The 19,762-nt window shown below is 39.8% G+C and overlaps 1 protein-coding gene across 1 annotated transcript in view; it reads right to left on the bottom strand.

Annotated features, from left to right (window-relative positions):
- Positions 1-19,762, bottom strand: part of BCKDHB (branched chain keto acid dehydrogenase E1 subunit beta) — a 269,800-nt gene that overhangs the window by 174,930 nt on the left and 75,108 nt on the right. The window contains exons 4-6 of the mRNA XM_062186412.1: positions 13,455-13,588; positions 12,498-12,653; positions 9,157-9,265 (exon numbers count right to left, since the gene is read on the bottom strand). Coding sequence (XP_062042396.1) covers positions 9,157-9,265; positions 12,498-12,653; positions 13,455-13,588 — 399 coding nt within the window. The remainder of the gene's footprint in view (positions 1-9,156; positions 9,266-12,497; positions 12,654-13,454; positions 13,589-19,762) is intronic.

Genomic DNA, 19,762 nt, shown 5'->3' with positions numbered 1-19,762 from the left:
AGCTATGCCAATCCGAAGCTAGGAGCCAGAATCTTCTTCCAGGTCTCCCACGTGGGTGCAGGGGCCAAAGCACTGCTTTTCCAGGTCATAGCAGGGAGCTGGATTGGAAAAAGAGCAGCTGGGACTAGAACCATCGCCTAAATGGGATGCTGGCACTATGCCACATCACCAGCCTTCTTTACCACTTTATTAGATTTGTCCCAGGAGGACAGAAGGAAGCCCACAGAACAAGAGGAACTTCTGTTCCTCTCTGATAGGAAATTAAAATAATAATGCTTAAAATTAAAGCAGTATAAGCATCAATTTACAAATATGATGACATGTTAGTAGAAGAAGCTGTTGAAAGAGCTGAAAGAAGTTGCTTGTAAGGAGAGATGCATAGAGTTGGTGAGGGCAATATAAGGAACTGCTATCTTCTTTCTATTTAAAAACTACTTTCAAAAGTCTAACACATGAACGTTCTCTCAACAGATCGAGCCCACTCCTGTCAGTGAATATGCCTAGTACTAAATGTACTAGCCTGCACAAAAATAATCTGCTTAATGTAAAATACAAAGTAGTACTAATTCTTCTCTTCCACTGATAATTAGCAAAATTGTGTTTGTATACTTCTACTTTCCAGAAGCTAATTAAAACAATGTTCTCTTCAGAATGTATGAACTCATATACAATTGGTATATATTGCTAAAAAACAAATAAACAAACAAATGTCCTTGGAGCAGGTAATTGGGGAAGAGATTAAAGTGACGACCTGGGACTGCTACCTCTCAAATTAGAATACCAGGTTCAAGGGTTCAAGTCCTGGCTCCTCCACTTGTGATCCACTTTCCTCCCTAACTGCACCTTGGGAGGCAGCATTCTATGGTTTAAATAGTTGAGTGTCTGCCACCCACATGAGAGACCCAGCTTTTGTGGGCATTAGGGGAGTGAATCAGTAGACGGACAATTGCTGTCTGGCTGGCTTTCTCTGTCCCTCTTCCTTTCAATTGTAAAATAAAAATAAATGTTCTAAATTTTTAAAAAATCCTCAATATTATTATGACCTATTTTTGTCTGAAATGCTTCTATATTTTCTGAAAGTCCTGGAAAACAGTACAAAGATTTAGGACTTTTAGTCTCTCTTGCTTTCTTGTTAGAATCATTGTTAGAATATTTACTTTGATATCACAAATGTCAGGTTTCATTCAATTAAATAAAACCAAAAGTTCAAAAGAAATAAAAGATTATTTTTATGTGATACCTACATCTAATGTCATGTTGACTCATTCTCTTCTTTGAATTATAACTATCCAGCACATTTTGACACCACCTAGATGGCCCTTTCTTATTCTACCTTGTCTAAATATCCCTCTACTATTTCTAAAAAGATTAATTACACTTAAATGTCATAATTACAATAATCAGGAAATCCAAAAATATCTTTAGGTCACTTTTTCCTTCTACATTCAGAGGACAATAAATTTTTATGTATTTATTATATACTCAAAGTAAGTAGAAATAAAATTCAAAAATACTGTATAAAGAATGGTTTACCTATTTTTATCTTCTTCTGTGTAGTTTATAAGTCAATTGTTGAACTGAAAGAAATCAATCTGACATTTTGTAGAGTAGACATGTGGAGAGTCACCACAGGACACAGGTTTGAACAGAGACTGGTGTACAGGTACCAGGTCCCGAAATAAGGGTGGCAAGGAAATCGTGAACAGCCATGACAGACATAACACTGTAGTGCATTCACCACGCAACCCCAAAACTCAAGAAGACTACAGTTCCCAGTTGCCTTTGCCTTGATCTGGGATCATAGGCTGAGGTTCCTTAATGACTGCTTGGTGCAGAGGCTATGATAAAAAAAAAAACAGACAAGTCATTTTCATAACTTTCAAAGAGGTGAATTAATCCAATGCCAGAGGAGAAATTAATGTAGGATACATTCAAACCTCTGAATATACACTACATGGGGAAGTAGAGTCTTGATGCATGGCTATGAATAGTATATTCAGTTTAAAATATTTCTATTCAGTTTAAAAGTATCAATTTCATTATATGAGAATTTACTATAAAAATATATAGCATACTTCTTGGCAGGAAACTGGGACACTGGAGGAAGTTATATTTCATGTACACCTTATATTCAATAATAATCAGATTATGGTCATATTAGAGAGAGGGCAGCCTCCAGGAGCAAACCGTCTTGGTTTAGAGATGGGTATTTAGTGCAATGTGTTAAGCCACTGCTTAAAATATCTGCATCTCACATCAGAGTGTCAATTTGAGTGTCCGCTACTCTGCTTCCAATGTAGCCGCCTGCTAATGTGACTGGGAAGGCAGTAAATGATGGCTGACGAATTTGGGTCCCTGCCACCCACATGGGAGACCAGGATAGAGTTCCTGGCTCCTGACTTCAAGTTGACTCAGCCTTAGCCATTATGACCATTTGGGGAGTGAGCTAGCAAATGGAAGATCTCTCTCTTCTCTGTCTCTCCCTTCCTGTGTCACACTTTCAAATAAATCAATAAATAATTTTTAAAGACTTTTATTTATTATTTATTTGAAAGAGTTAGAGTGAGAGAGAGAGAGAGATCTTCCATCTACTGGTTAAGTCCCCAAATGGCTGCAACAGCCAGGGCCAGGCCAGAACAAAGCCAGGAGCCAGGAGCAGCTTCTTCCGGGTCTCCCACATGGGTGCAGAAGACCAAACACTTGGGCCATCCTCCACTGCTCTCCCAGGCCATTAGCACGAGCTGGAGCATAAGTAGAGGAGCAAGGACAAGAATCGGTGCCCATACAACTTGCTAGCATTGTAGGATGAAGCTTTACCCACTATGCCACAATGCCAGCCCCAATAAATAACTTTTGAAAACCTAACTGCATCACTGATTCTTGTCAGTTTCTCAGACTCATTAAATTTCAGTTTCCTATCTAAGAAAAGGAGATAATGTCACTTATGGACATCATGGAGACAAACACATCCTGATACCTGGCTCTAAGGACAAACTCCAGTTTGAATCCCGGCTGTGTGACTTTGGTCAAATTGTTTAAATTTCCTGATGTTAAGGTACTTCATCTATATGTGGAAACATCAAAAAGTACATGGGAAAAATGGAGTTAAAAGATAAAGTCAATTTTGGTACAAAAATTGATAACTATGCATTCTTTTTACATATAATTTCCATGAAAAATTTGAAGACCCCTCATAAAAACATGATGATATGGAATTTATCTGATAAGATGGTTGTGAAAATCAAATGAAATAGGCAGCACTGTGTCTAGCACTTAAGTGTTCAAAAATGACTTGGGGTGGCATTTGGGATAACGGTGAAAATGCTGCTTGGGGCACCTGCAACACATATGAGAGGGCCTGGTTCTACTTCTGGCTCCAATTCCAACACATGCTTCCTGCTAATGCACAACCTGGGAGGCAGCAGGGAGTGGCTCCGGCGCTTGAATCCCTGTGACCCCATAGGAGACCCAGAGTGAGCTCCTGGCTTCCAGCTTCAATCAGGCCCAGTCCCAGCTATTGTGGACATTCAGGGAGAGAACCAGAAGACAAGAACTCTCTTTCTCTCTTTCTCTCTCTCTCTCTCTCTCTCTCTCTCTCTCTGCCTTTCAAATAATTCAATAAAAAATTAATTTTTTTAAAAAATCCAACAGAAAGTATTTAAAGACTAGGCAGATATACAACATGGATGACCTCATTTAATACTCTTTATGAAGTGTGATTGTGAATAATAGGGTTCCTACTTAATGAGGACAAAAGTAGCATCTATGTTAAATTATGAGTGGCCATTGCACTAAATTGGAGATATTGTTATCTAGAGAGAGAAATACTTTTCTCTAATCAACATCACATATAATATAAATTAAAATAACCACCTACAAAAGACTGAAACTCAAAGTAGGTTAAATTTAAATGAGATTAAATGAAAGGATCTGAGAGAAACTGGTTAATCCAAGGAAGGGTAATGAGTAATGCTTGCCTGCAGACTCACACTTCCCAGCAAACCACCATAGCAAGTACAGCTGTGTCTACAGCGAATCCTAGAAACGCAGTCAGAATGGCTGGGCTGGGGCCACATGGCCATGACCTGAGATCACAGAGGTCAGATATGCTTGCTGGCAGCCCTTCAGAACCACAGGGAGTGGGGTAAGAACAGTGACCCTGGGAGGAACACGTTCCACAAGGGAAAGAAAGAACCAAGAAACACTAAGATTAAAGACAAAGAGCATCGTACTACACTGTAAGACAAAGCCTTTAATTTACCTCCATAACTGAGTCATCCTTGAGCTGAATTTAGTTGTGTAATATTATAGCTTGGGCATGGTTTGTATCTCCCAGGGGTCCACTGTGATTGGAAGCTTGGGGCCTAGGGTGGTAATACTGGGAGTGCTGTGTAACATTTAAGAGATGGGGCCTAGTGAGAAGTCCAGAGGTCCCTAGAGGCATGCCTTTGAAAAGGATTTGGGGAATCCCAGTCTCTTCTGGTTCAAGATGTAATCCTTGGCTTGCTCCTGCTTTGCTATCTGCACCATTAAGTATACAACCAAAACGGCAGCCCTCACTGAGTTTGCACGATGCCATTTGACTTTCAGCCTCCAAAACTAGAATCTAAATAAACCTCTTTTCTTCACAAGTAGCCTGTGTCAGATATTTCATCATAGTGATGAAAAACTGGCTAACATAAAAAATTATACAGAAATCGACTAAAATTATACATTGCAGACAAGTTCTTCTTAGAGTTGACAAGTTAGCTTTTTAGATGCCTAATAATTTAGCTTCCCCATGAGCTCTTTTTCTAGAACCTTTTCAGAACTTTATTTCAGAATTATGCTTAGAATACTGCTCTGTACAATGGAAAATAACATCTCCGCAGGAGGAAAAAAGGCAACAATTGATGTGCCCCTAAAACACTGCTTTTTGCATCAATGTATCTCAGAAGGCACAATGTGGCAAACATGTAACAGGAAATCATTTTCCATCAGCAAAATTTTAGAAAGTTAGAAAATGTAGTTAGAAACGCAGTTAGGGACCAGCGCTGTGGTGCAGCGGGTTAAAGCCCTGGCCTGAAGCACCGGCATCTCAAATGGGCGCTGGTTCTAGTCCCAGCTGCTCCACTTCCAATCCAGCTCTCTGCTATTGCCTGGGAAAGCAGTAGAAGATGGCCCAAGTCCTTGGGCTCCTGCACCCGTGTGGGAGACCCAGAGGAAGCTCCTGGCTCCTGCCTTCGGATTGGCACAGCTCCAGCCATTGCGTCTATTTAGGGAGTAAACCAGCAGATGAAAGACCTCTCCCTCTGTCTCTAACTCTCTCTGTAACTGTGTCTTTCAAATAAATAAATTAAATCTTTAAAAAAAAAAAGAAATGTAGTTAGAAAACATATTCATCTCTGTTTCTTTAGTTGTACTTAGACCTTCTTATCTTGCCTCTATTTTGTTTAAAGATTTTTATTTATTTATTTGAGAGGCAGAGTTACAGACAGTGAGAGAGAGAGACAGAGAGAAAGATCTTCCTTCCATTGGTTCACTCCCCAGATGGCTGCTACTGCCAGAGCTACACCGATCCAAAGTCAGGAGCCAGGTGCCAGATGACTCTTCCTGGTCCCCCATGCAAGTGCAGGGGCCCAAGGACTTGGGCCACCTTCTACTGCTTTCCCAGGCCATAGCAGAGAGCTGGATTGGAAGAGGGGCAGCCGGGACTAGAATTGGCGCCCATGTGGGATGTCGGCGCCGCAGGCGGAGGATTAACCTACTGCACCATGGTGCCGGCCCCTCTTGCCTCTAAATTAACCTCTTTTTCATGTTTTCCTTTTCTGTATCTCTCTGGACCATATTCTGGTAATTTCTTCGGCTTTGTCTTCTAGTTTACTAATGCTTCATTCATCTGTTAATAAATTTCTAGCTCTACTGTTAATTAATTCCATTCATTCCATTAATCATAATTAGATCCACGAGTCATGATTAATTACATTTTTTTCTTTTCAAACATTCAATTCTGGTTTTCCTCATATTTTCTTGTCTCCTACTTGTATTCCATGCCTACTTTTTTCATATAAATCCAATGTTTTGTATTCTATACATTACAGCTTTAATATCCGATGTCTTACTGGATCTGTAACAGTCTTTTCTCTGCTCAAAGAGATTTCTATCCTTTCCTTGGATGTTACCTGTTAGCTATTTGGGCTGTTGCTAGCCTCTGTAGAAGTGACTCCAGATAAGATTTCTGCTTCATTCTGAAGTTTTCTTGGAGTATCCCCAAACTAGAATCACACTATTAAGAGTTTTCAGACTATACTATTAGCATATATTTAAATATATGAATCATAATCCTGTATAAGGCCATCTTATGATAAAAAAAATAAAGTTCATTGAGGTGCTCTCCCCCAGAGAGGATTCAGAGATAGAGTCTTTGAAATAACATAGAATCGGGCTGCTGCCGCAGCTCACTAGGCTAATCCTCCGCCTGCGGCACCAGCACCCTGGGGTTCTAGTCCCAGTTGCTCCTCTTCCAGTCCAGCTCTCTGCTGTGGCCCGGGAAGGCAGTGGAGGATGGCCCAAGTGCTTGGGCCCCTGCACTGACATGGGAGACCAGGAGGAAGCACCTGGCTCCTGGCTTCGGATCGGCGCAGCGCGCCGGCCGTAGCGGCCATTAGGAGACTGAACCAACAGAAGGAAGACCTTTCTCTCTGTCTCTCTCTCTCTCACACTGTCTAACTCTGCCTGTCAAAAAATTAAAAAAAAAAAAAAAAAAGAAATAACATAGAATCAACCATAGGGAATGTTCTTTTTTTCTCAATTACTTTTTACTTATATCATGTGAACAAATTTCATGTATTTCATATATACAAATTTAGGAGCCCTGTGATAGCTCCCATCCTACCCTCTCTCTTCCTCCCTGCTTATTCTTTCTTTTTTAATTTTTATAATGACATACTTTCAGTTTATTTTATAATCATAAGCTTAACCCTACACTAAGTAAAAAATTCAACAAATAGTAAGAAGAAAAAAAACACTGCTCCTCACCAATAGAGACAAAGGCTGATTATTGTTTATGGGGAAACTTCTGAAAACCCTTGGAAGTCTGAACTACATACGGGTCTTTCAAATCTCCCCCAAGCTCAAGCCTAAAACAAATTTCTCAAGTTCATTTTCTTAGCTGGAATCCTGTAATATTAAATATTTCCCTGCCCAATCCTGATTTGAAAACTTGCAGCAAGGTGAATACTATATTGCTTTTCCACATGTTAGTTACTCAGTCTCCTTTTATTAAATACTGGAAAAAAAAACTCTGCATTGACTAGTTATAACACCTGGTTGGCATTATAATTGTAATACCCATAGCATATTTAAAAGATTAGAAATCATTTTCAGCAAAAAGGTACTCAGCATATATAATCAGTGTTTCTGTATTGACCTCAAGATTTTAAATTCTTATGATAATTATTTTTTATCCCATAATGGGGTGTAGATCATAACAGAATCATGAAAAAAACCTAGAGTCAATTTAAAATGGTTTTAAAATTAAGAGCAACTGGAACTCTGATACATTTCCAGTGGAGGTGTAAAATAACGCAACTACTTTGAAAAACTCTTCAGCAGATTCTTATAAAGTGAAATCTACATCCACCTTATAGTATGCCAATACCATTCCTAGATGTTTATTATCCAAACAAAATGAAAACACATGTCCACAAAAACACTTACACAGAAATGTTCCTTGCAAGCCTTGTACAAAACAGCCAAAATTCTGAAAGCAGTGATGGATATTTATTCAAAGGGATGGGAAAGCTGAAACAGAACGCCAGCTGCAAGGGCCACAAAGTTGTGATATATTCATACAATAGAATGCTCCTTATTCAACAACACTATATACGTGCCACATATTTTCAGATGTTCTTTTCTCAATAACCAAGCAGCATTTATAGGCTAACTCATGGCAGGCTGGCTCCAGAAATATAACTGCAATTTACTAACACTATTTTCAAGACATTTGTTTGATGAAAAGAAAGGAGACAAGTTGCTTTCCCTAATAGTAACTACTAGCATACTAAAAATAATAAGACTAACAAGAATAGCTGTCACTGACTAGAAAAATAACAGTGAGCAATGAATATTCATACAATGTAATGTCAATGTACATTACTTAATAGTATTAGTAATAATAAGCTATGAATACTCATACATTGGGATGCCACTCAGCAAAGAAAAACTAATAAATTATTGATATAAGTAATAACATGAATAAATCTCAATAGCATTAGCTTAAACCAAAGAAAGGCAAACATAAAAGAACATATAATGTGTTATTCCATTTATGTGAAGCCCAAAAGCACATACCATTAACCTAACAGCAATCAGAATGTTGCTGAGTTTGGAATACAGAAAATGAATTAGTAGGGAAGAGATAGAAAGAAGCTTCTTGGGGTGATTAAAATATTTTATCTTATTTTACATAATGGACATGTTGATGTCTACAACTGTCAACAGACCATCAACTAAATGCCTAATAACTGTGTATTGTATTGTATACAAATAATATCACAATATAAGCATGTGTTTTTAAACTTAGTTATTCCAGGAAAAGAGTGATTACCAAACCTTTTTCTTGAATTCAAAATAAAATATATTTTAGACAGAAAAACTTCTTAGATATTTACAGTTTCCACTTCAGTTGAGAAATGAGTCAGAGGTACACACTTATACATATAAGACTCTAAGCTTAAAGAAGAGCAACCAAACAGCTGAGTTGGCCTTAGTCATCCTGTGAAGACCTGATATCACATAGTTGTGAACTTTGCCTCCTATCCTATCAAAAGTTCCTGACTGAGGTGAAGAACTTCATAGTCACTTCAGCTAGAAAGGAACTTAGATGTTATCTAGCACAATGAGCTCATTCACTTTACTAATCCGCTTATTATGCAAGCAAACACAATCCCTTTACTCTTGCCACCACTTCCTACAGCTTGTTTCCACAATAAAAACGTGAAATAGCTAGAAACACAAAATTCACACCTGAAGACAAGCTAAACAGAGAAGAAAATCAGACTTCTTTTTTGTATATGAAAACATAAATTCAGTGTATGAAAAAATTTAAAGATTTTCACAGCACAGAAAATAAAGTACATAAACCTACTCATAATATAAAAATAAAGAAACCTTTACCTGCTGCCCTGTAAAGTATTTTAGGTTCGAAAAATATACAAGGATTTTTATCCTCTATGCAGGACAAAAGAAGTCCCTTGGCCTGGAAAGGGCTTCTGGGTATAACCACCTGTGAAAATAATTTTTTAAAAGCCAGTTTTAGTAAAAGTGCACCCTATTAAATTCACTTATAAGAAAGACCAACATTTAAATAATCAATTACATTTAAAAACAGGAATTTGGCATTTATTTTAGCCTAATTATCATTTATTATAAAATTTACATGTCTTCAAAGATATTCATTTTGTTTAATTCCTATTAACTAAGATATTTGTCTTCTCTTAAAGAGCTAAGCTTATCCAGTATAAAAAAAAATAAACGTAATCTCAAAAGACCATTTATCAAAGTAAAAAAAAAGCAAAATTGTCAACATCTACCTATACTCATATTTATATATAAATAATAAAATATCTTCTGCTAACCCTCTTCTATTACTTTCAAAGTGTATGCAACTTTCCGCTCCAATTTTAACGTCCAAAATCTTCTTTTCCAGGAAAAACACATGGAGTGCATTTCATAAGTGGAAAAGTAGTCCTCTGAACTTTATAATCTAGGTACTATAATTTCCAGTTACAGCAGAGCAAAAAGAGAAGTATGGCTCCTCCTTACTCCCAGTTGACAGGAAACAGCCACAGAACCTTCTTGAGAACAAGGGTGATGATAAGGAAGATGATAATGGCAGCAGGAAGCACAGGTGTTAAGTTGGCCAAGTAGTCCAGGTGGATTAATCTCCTGTTCATGGCAACCCCATGTGGGAGGTATTGGGATATTACTCACTTTAGAGACTGAGGTCTAAGTGGAGATTAAATAGCTCACCCAAGGTCACAATTACCTGAGAAACCAGGGATTCTCACAGAGCTCAGTGACACCAGGACACCAAAGCCCAAGCTCTTAATTCTACTCCATGTTGCCCCAAATGGCAAAATTGTGTCTAAATTTTAGTGATTGTAAAATAATCGTATAAAGACAAGTATTACATAGGAAGTTATTATTAAAATAATCTTATTTATTTTAATGTAAAGTGTCACAAAAATACCCAAATAAGATTTCTTGAAACAAACTACATTTGCCTTTCAAAGTTATTTTTATTGAAGAATTTTTTGTTTAAAAAATAAAATGGCAGGGGCTGGCACTGTGGCTCACTAGGCTAATCCTCTGCCTACAGCGCCGGCATCCCATATGGGCGCCGGGTTCTAGTCCCGATTGCTCCTCTTCCAGTCCAGCTCTCTGCTATGGCCCAGGAAGGCAGTGGAGGATGGCCCAAGTGCTTGAGTTCCTGCACCCGCATGGGAGACCAGGAGGAAACACCTGGCTCCTGGCTTCGGATGGGCGCAGCGCCAGCCATAGCAGCCATTTGGGGGGTGAACCAACGGAAGGAAGACCTTTCTCTCTGTCTCTTTCTCTCACTAACTCTACCTGTCAAAAATAAATTAATTAATTAAATAAATTAAATAAAATAAAATGGCAGCAGAGATCTCACTATTTTCTATAAAAAGACATCTGCACATATTAACAATTGTGCCACACACTGACTTCATCTTATGTTCCTGCTTTTTATTTTGTCTGCTTTCTTCCTATATTTATATTTACCCTTTTGTGCTTCATGTGTATGTTAATTTGGGGTGGGTAAAAAGAAAGAATGGGGGAAGGAGAGGAAAAGGAGAAGGTAAAGTTTGAGGAGAAGGTTTGAGGGTTGAGAGAAAATATCTGTTCTTCAAAACACAAAGTAATGTTGTAAACATTAAAAGTGAATCTAGGTTCAGCTCAAACACAAAATAGCAGTTGCCTCAAAAGCAGCTTCTGCCCCACCCTACCACTTCTAGCTTACATTTACAGAACATGCAACCTTACTCAACTATGAAAACTCTTATAATTTTCATCTGGTAGAAAAATCAAATACGAATAAAACACAGACACATGTTCACAGCCAATTCATGTTGTCATAAAATAAACAGACGTCTCTGGGTTGGCCCATCTATTAGTTTCTACAATGACTTCCTGGAAAGCTATTACAGTAAATATTGGAATAGAAAAGATGATAACACAAAAACAATTAAATAATAAAATATTGCAAACACTTATTATCAAATGACCTAGCTATTGTGGAAGGCAGACAGTAAAAGGGAGATGTTTCAAAATTAATTGCTTGAGAAAGAAATCCATTACTGTAGAATGAAAAAAGCACATTTTGGGAACCATCTTCTTTCAACGTTTTTGCAGCAGTTAAGCCTGGTATGCCAGCATCCCACATCGGAGTCCCTGGGTTGGAGTCTAGGCTCCTCCCCAGTTCCATCTTCCTGCTAATGCACTCTGGGCTGTAGTGGCAGTGGTTCAATAGTTGGGTCCCTGCCACCCACCTGGCAGACTCAGATTGGGTTCTTGCTTCCTGGCTCCTTCCCCAGAAGGAGTAGACATTTGGGAAGTGAACTAGGAGATGAAAGATAATTCTCTCTCTCTCTCTCTCTCTCTCTCTCTCTCTCTCTCTGCATCTGAAATAAACTAAGTAAACAAAAAGCAAGGGCTGGACTAAAAGTAAAAAGTCTAGCCCTCTGATTTAGAGGTAAATACGGTCTAAACTAGACTTACTAAAATAACCCTGGAATCAGTGAGAAAAAATCCTTTAGAAAAAAGATTCAGCTTGAAAAAGGAAGACAATAAACCAACTATGCACTCAGTCTTTTCCTTTGACATCTACAAAGTTAATTAAAGCTAGCATCAAGCTTTAAGGCTAGCATCCTAGGGACCAGCGTTTTGACACAATAGGTTAAGCTGCCACCTGCGGACATCAAATATCAGAGTGCTGGTTTGAGTTCCAGCTTCTGGCTCAGCTCCTGCTAATGCACCAGGGAAGACAATGGATGATGGCCCAAGTACTTGGGCCCCTGACACCCAAGGGGAGATCAAGACAGAGTTCCTGGCCCCTGGCTTCATCCTGGCCCAGATGTGGCTGTTGTGATCATTTGGGTAGTAAATCAGTGGATAGAAGACCTACTTTTCTTTCTTTCTTTCTCTCTCTCTCCGCCCCCCCCCCCCACAAATAAATAAATCAGAAAGGAAGGAAGGGAGGGAGGGAGGGAGGGAGGGAGGGAGGGAGGGAGGAAGATAGCAATCTATACATCTCAGCACTGGATAACTTACTTTTAAGAAATGCTAACCTCTCTTTGTTAAAGACAATTAAGTTCATACAAATTCCCAAAATCTTTTTTGTTTCCCTCAAGATCAGCATATTAGTTAATATGCATGGAATCAATTAAAATGGCAATATCATATGGAGATCAGATGAAATACATAAATGAGGATACCTTGATTCCTGGGCAATGGGCAAAAAAAGCTTCAGGACTCTGAGAATGATAGAGAGCCCCATGGCCAACACATCCCCACGGGGAGCGGATAGTGAGGCTTCCACAGTTAAAAAGATCCCCAGAGCGATAGCGATACTTGGCGGCTTCATTAACAATCTGCGGGGAAGAAAGAGAAAAGGGACAAATCACAACAAGCCCTTCCTCCCCACTCATTTTCTTAAACCATGCAGTTAGAGCTTCAAATGTATGCCCATACAAAATGATAACTGTCTTACACTCTCTCAAGTGTAGTAAAATGTTAGTAAGATGTGCGGTGGGAGGGTGGAGGCAACACAACTACCTCATGGACTTAACATTCTTCAAAATGTTAGTTCACAGTAAGATATGAAGCACTGGGGGAGGGCGTTCAGCCTAGGAGGTAAGGCGCAGGTTAAGATGTCTGTGTCCACACTGGAGCACCTGAGTTCGACACTCAACTCCCTCTAATGACTCCAGCTTCCTGCCAGTGCAGAAGCTGCGAGGTAGCAATGATGGCCCAAGTGACTGGGTTCCTGCCACTGATGTGGAGGGCTGGGGCTGGGATCCAGTCCTTCAGCACAGGCGAGTGCCAGCTGTTTCAGGCACTTGAGGGAATGCACCAGTGGATGGGGCTCTCTATCTGGGCATTTGGGGAGTGAGCCAACAGATGGAAGATCTCTCTCTCTCTCTCTCTCTCTCTCTCTCTCTCTCTCTCTCTCTTGCTCTGCCTTTCAAGTAAATGGAAATAAATAAGTAAACATTAAAATAGTCTACATCTTGTGAACTTGGAGCAGCAAGAAATAAACAAAAACACTGCTGGTTTGGTTCAGGCAGGCCGAGAGTTCTAGGAATGTAGATTCCACACATTTTTAAAAAGTAAAAAAAAAAAAATTTAAAGTATAAAGTAAAAAATAATAATTAAAATATTGGAGCACTTACCTGATCAAAGGCAGGGAAAATATAATCTGCAAACTGGATTTCCGCAATAGCTGTAGCACCAGTGACTGCAATTCCAATTCCAAATCCAACAATTCCTTGCTCACACAGTGGGGTATTAAAAACTCTGTCTTTTCCTAATAAAAATAAAGAAATGCCAAACTAGAGTAATGTAATGCACAATATATCTGAAATTTAATTAACGTAATCATGAGAGGATGGAGAAGTATGGAACAGGTGATGGAAATAGGTAATAAATAGTATGATGGTTGATTTTAAAACTGTAAGTAATCAAAATGTTCCAATTAAAAGAAAGACTGTCACACTGGGAATAAAGAAAGCAAATTCCAACCACTTAAAACATAAGCTATAAAAGTAAAGAAAAAAGCTAAGTAAAAACAAGGGAAAAACCTAACCCAAATAAAGGTGAAGTCACTGTATTGACAGCAGACAAAGCCAACTTCAAGCAGTTCCCAGATATAAAGAAGGAAATTTATAACTGGTCAACAGTTCTGTTCACAAGGACTTCATTCTAGATGTTAATCCATTCCTGGATTAACTGTGGCATAGAGGGTAAAACCGCTGCCTGCAGTGCTGGCATCCCATATAGGTGCTGGTTCGAGTCCGGGCTGTTCCACTTCCAATCCAGCTCCCTGCTAGTGTGCCTAGTAAAGCAGCAGAAGATGGTCCAAGTCTGTGGGTCCCTGCTCCCATATGGGAGACCTAGAAGAAGCTCCTGGCTCCTATATTCAGAATGGCCCCGTTGCAGCCATTTGGGGAGTGAACCAGATCATCATCTCTCTCTTTCTCTCTCTCTCTCTCTCTGCCTCTGCCTCTGCATGTCTGTAACTCTGCCTTTCAAGTAAATAAATAATTCCTTTAAAAAAATTTAAATTCATCCAATAATGGGCTCCAAGTAAGTGAGGAAATTAGCATAAAAGGAGAAATAGGCAAATGCATAACACTGGTGGGAGCTTTTTAACGTATCAGTCTTAGTCATGGACAGAATAAGGGAGGCAAAACAAGAGGAAGGGAGTTAAAAAAAAAAAAAAACATAGATTGGAACATGATTAACAAACCTAACACTGGACAGAACTGACCCACACAGGACATTGTAGCTGATGGTACAAATCCCTTCCAAGTAAACAGAGAGCATGGACATTAATTGACCACACATTCATTTTACATTCCATGTCAACAAGTTTTAAAAGAGGAAAATCATGCAGAATATATTTTCTGACCACAATGGAATTAAGCTAGAAGTCAATAACAAAAAGATTAATAGAAAATCTTTATGCTGGCAAGTTTTAAAAACATGTAGCTCAATATCAGATGGCTCAAAGAAGAAATTATCATGGCAATTAGGAAGTATTTTGAACTGAATGATAGCGAAAAAATTACATATCACAACCTACTGAGGTTCTAAAGGTAATGACAGCGTTGCCTATTTCAAACTAACTCTCCCACATTGAAGGATTACAAACTTTGGAGAAAATTTATCAACTATTTAGAAGCCTTAAAAGGCTAAAATCAGGCATAAACTGAGGAGGACTTCGCCCTTGAAAGAAGGGAAACACAATGAAAGAGCAGGACTCTGAGGCTTGTCCCAAGGGTTCTCCCAGTCTGGATATCAGTGCGGCCAGAATTCAGACAAACTCAGTCATAGTGGCCTGACGTGTCATCGACTAGAGAGTCTTGGGGCTGCCAATGGCTGGAAATTAAGGGACTCAATTTCCTAAAACAAAAGTATCTATGGGGACACCCCCAAAATCTGTGAGAAAACTGCTCAGATCTTTGGCTGACCCCTCTACCTGCAGGATCCTCAAAACGTCTAGCAGAAAACAACTTCAGGGAGCCAAGAGCCAAGCAGAGATTTCAGCTGTGCCGCATCAGAGACCATGGATCTTTCTGAGACTCTTCAACTAGAGAAGCCAGCGTAGATGTTTGGCCTACCAATCAAGATTCTATATCAGAGTACCCGGATCCACATCCTGGTTCCTGAATTCTGGGAGGCAGCAGTGATGGCTCAAGTAACTGGGGCCCCGTCACCCACATAGGAGACCTGGATTGAGTTCTTGGGTCCCAGCTCTGGCCTGGTGCAGCCCCAGCTGTTGAAGGCATTCGGGGAGTGAACCAACAGGCAAGAGTGATCATGTTTTGTCTGTCTCTCAATCTCTCCCTCTACCTCTCAAATAAATTTGTCTTAAAGATATGAGAAGCTAATTAAAAAAAAAAAAAAAAAAGAGGAGGCTGCTAAACACCTTAGGCTTTCATGTAAACCACAAAATAGTCCTGTCTTGGTATACAACTTAATTCTCACTTGAAATTTCACCACCTTTCAGCTAATATCAGCATTTTATAAAAAGTTCTAATTTCAGGGACCTGGGTAGACTCAAAAATGGTGTGGCCTGTTAACCAAACATTCTGGGATAGATCTGGTGTTTATATTTCATTTCCACAATCCAAGAAGAGCAGTTCCTCTTGGGATGTAGAATTCACTTTCAACACAATCATCCCCTCTGAATCTGAGCCACAAACAAGGCAGATATTGGAAAATGCTGACTAGACACAACTTGCTGTTCACAACTACAAAGGCAGCTGCAAAAACTTGAAGCATTATTCATACTCATCCCAATCTAGGGTTAGCTTTTGAAATGATAATTTTAGGGCCAGTGCTGTGGCTCACTTGGCTAATCCTCCACTTGCGACTCCAGCACAGAGGGTTCTAGTCCCGGTTGGGGAGCCGGTTCTGTCCCGGTTGCTCCTCTTCCAGTCCAGCTCTCTGCTGTGGCCTGAGAGTGCAGTGGAGGATGGCCCAAGTGCTTGGGTCCCTGCACCCGCATGGGAGACCAGGAGGAAGCACCTGGCTCCTGGCTTCGGATCAGCACAGTGCCGGCCATAGCGGCCATTGAGGGAGTGAACCAACAGAAGGAAGACCTTTCTCTTTCTCTCTCACTATCTAAAACTCTCTGTCTCCCTCTCTCACTGACTAACTCTGCCTGGCAAAAATAAAAATAAAGAAATGATAATTTTTTTTCATCATCAGATATCTGTTTGATTAAAAATATCTTGATAAGAACAATTGTAAGAACAATTCAGGGACCGGCGCTGTGGCATAGAGGGTAAGGCTACCGCCTGCAGTGCCGGTATCCCATATGGGCACCAGTTTGAGTCCCACCTGCTCCACTTTCCATCCAGCTCTCTGCTATGGCCTGGAAAATCAGTAGAAGATGGCCCAAGTCCTTGGGCCCCTGCACCTGCATGGGAGACCCAGAAGAAGTTCCTGGCTCCTGGCTTTGGATCAGCATAGTTCCAGCCATTGTGGCCAACTGGGGAATGAACAAGCGGATGAAAGACTCTTTCTTTCTCTCCCCCCACCACCTCTCCTTCTCTCTCTGTGTAACTCTGACTTTCAAATAAATAAATCAATAAATCTTTAAAAAAAATTCAGTGGGAGAGAGCAAATTTCAATTCCAGCTGCCTCTAGTAAAATCCACATCCCTGGAACTCTTGGCCTGCCTGAACCAAACCAGCAGTGTTCTTGTTTATTCCTTGCTGCTTCAAGTTCAGAAGATGTGGCCTTTTTTTAAAATGTTTATTTATGTCCATGTACTTTAAAGGCAGACCAACAGAGAGAGAAAGAGAAAAAAAAAAAAAATCCATCTTCATCTGTTGGCTCACTCCTCAAATACACACAACAGCCAGGGCCTTGTGAGGCTGAAGCCAGGAACCAGGAACTCAGTGCAGGTCTCCCACGTGGTTGGCAGGGACCCAAGCACATGAGCCATCATCTGCTGCCTCCAAGGATGCATTAGCAGAAACCTGAATCAGAAGTAGAGTAACTGCCAGCCTAACCGGCACTCTGATATGGAGCATCCCAAGTGGTGGCTTCATCTGCTATGCCACAACACCCAGGTGCAATGCAGACATTTTTTTCATCATGGGAAGAAAGTATAGACTTTCTGTTGTAATAACATGAAAAATATGAGTATCTCCAAACTATTCCAAAACATGTCTGACTTGAGAAAGTAGTCAGGAGTCTCCAACAAGTCTCTAACTGTCTCCAACAAGTTCTCAGGATCCACAAAAAAGTCCTTCGACATGAACTCAATGTTACAAATCTATTTTCTCAATGATAGTAATTGAGGGTAAGGGCACAAATAAGATGCACAGTAGTGGTGAGTTCCTCTATATTATAATGCAGTTAACCTGATGTAAAGCTCATGGGGACAGGTATACAGCAAGTGGTTAAAATGCTGCTTGTGATGCTGATGTCCCATACAAGAGTGCCTGGATCTAAATCCTGACTCAACTCCCAGTTCCAGCTTCTTGCAAATGTGCACCCTGGGAGACAACATGTAATGGCCTGGGTGGTTAATTCCCATCCATTTAATGCCTAGCTCCCAGCTTCAGCCTGGCCTAGCTCCAGCCATCACAGATATTTGGAGGATGAACTGGCAGGTGGGGATTGGTTGCTCTCTCTCATTCTCTCTCCCTCCCTCCCACCCTTAAATAAATAAATAAAATTTTCATTTAAAAAATAAAGTTCATGTACACAGTACCCAGATGAATGAATTAAGGTATACTGTGACTGCACTGTGAGGCAAGACAGATCTGAGTTTAAGGGTTAATCTCCACAAAGGCTTTATTTCTTATCTGTAACCAAAGAATCATGATACTGAAATGTCCAAAATAATTCATACATTCATTCAACAAAAATTTATAAAATACTTAATATTATAAAGATAGCTTTGTAAATGCAAAGAATAATAGCAGCAAACAAAACTTAAAAAAAAAACTCATAACCTCATGAAGTTTTCTGTCAAGTCAGGGGAAAAATAAAAAAAAGTAAATGATGAAAAGTGCTATGGACAATAGTAAGGCTGCTGTAGATGACTGAAGAGGGGCTTGGAACTATTGCAATTTTTAACAGTAGATCAGCAAGGCATCACTGAGAGGTGACATTTAAGCAATGAGTTGAAAGAAATGAAGAAGTGCAACATGCATATTTCCAAGGGAATAAATGGTCTGAGCAGAGGAAGCAGCTAGTGAAAGACCTTAGGACAAGAGCTTTTTTAGCCCATCAGTGGAAAGCCAAGGAGTCCCATGTGCCTGGAAAAGAGTAAGAGAAACAGTGGTAAGAGACAAAGTTACGAGAATGGAATGGGAAGGCAGCCCAGATGAAGAAGGGCCTTGCAGGCCACGGTAAACACTCTGACTTGTACTGGGAGTCAAAACCAGTTGAGAGAGAAACAGGAAGTCCTTGGGCAAAGTCATGCCACTCTATGAGTTGTATTTCAACAGGATTCCTCTGGTTGGTATGTGAAAATCCTGGAAATAGCAAGGTTAGGCAGAGCAAGATTGATTACAGGATAGTGCAATAATCTCCATAAGATGATGATGCCTAACGGCAGAGAAGGTGGAGAGATGTGAGTCTCAGGATGTGTTCTAAAGATAGAGCTGAAAGGATTCACTGATGAGATGGAGACAGGGTATGAGTCAGAGAAATGCCAAGGATGATTCAAAGGCTTTGGGCTTGAATAACATGAAGAACAGGATTGTCATTAACTGAGAAAGGGAAAACTATGAAGAATCATGTTGCAGCGAGATATCAGAAGTTCAGTTTTAGAGATTTTGAGGTGCCTTCAGACATTTATACAGAGCTATCAATTACATTGATGTGTGTATAGGAGTTAGAAGACTTCAGCATAAAGATGGTGCTAAATGATACAGGATGTGATAAAACTAATGAGTGAATTTAATGGGAGGAAAGAGAAAAGAAAATTAAGGACATGCCCTGGATACTCCAAAGTTAAGATAGCAGGTGAAAAATAATCAACATAAAGTTGAAAAAGTAAATACAGGCAAAGAGTTTGGAGGACAATAAGGAGAATGTGCTGTCTTAGAAGCCAAATAAAATAAAGAAAATGATCAACTTGTGTCATAGGTTGCTATTAGAAGTGAGATGAGGCTGAAAATTTTATCATTGGTGACCTTGACATTGGTGATCTCTAAAACTAAGAATGGGAGGAGAAAAATTGAAGACATTGTGTAATGAAAAATAGGCAGAGAAATTTTGCTGTAAAAGACAGAAGCAAAAGGGAACATTCACTTACTATAAGTAATATGAAATCAATAAGGATTTCATTAAGATGAAGAAACTGGAGCTGGCATGGCACAGTGGATTAAGCCACCAGCTGCAAGGCTGGCATTCCGTATAAGCACCAGTTTTGAGTCTCAGCTGCTCCACTTCTGATCCAGCTCCGAGACCCAGATAGAGTTCCAGGCTCCTGGTCCAGCCCTGGTCATTG

This window comes from Lepus europaeus, chromosome 3 (assembly GCF_033115175.1).
Source record: "Lepus europaeus isolate LE1 chromosome 3, mLepTim1.pri, whole genome shotgun sequence".
NCBI lineage: Eukaryota > Metazoa > Chordata > Mammalia > Lagomorpha > Leporidae > Lepus > Lepus europaeus.
Note: the sequence above shows the minus strand (reverse complement) of the source record. Positions and strands in the feature narration are given on the sequence as shown.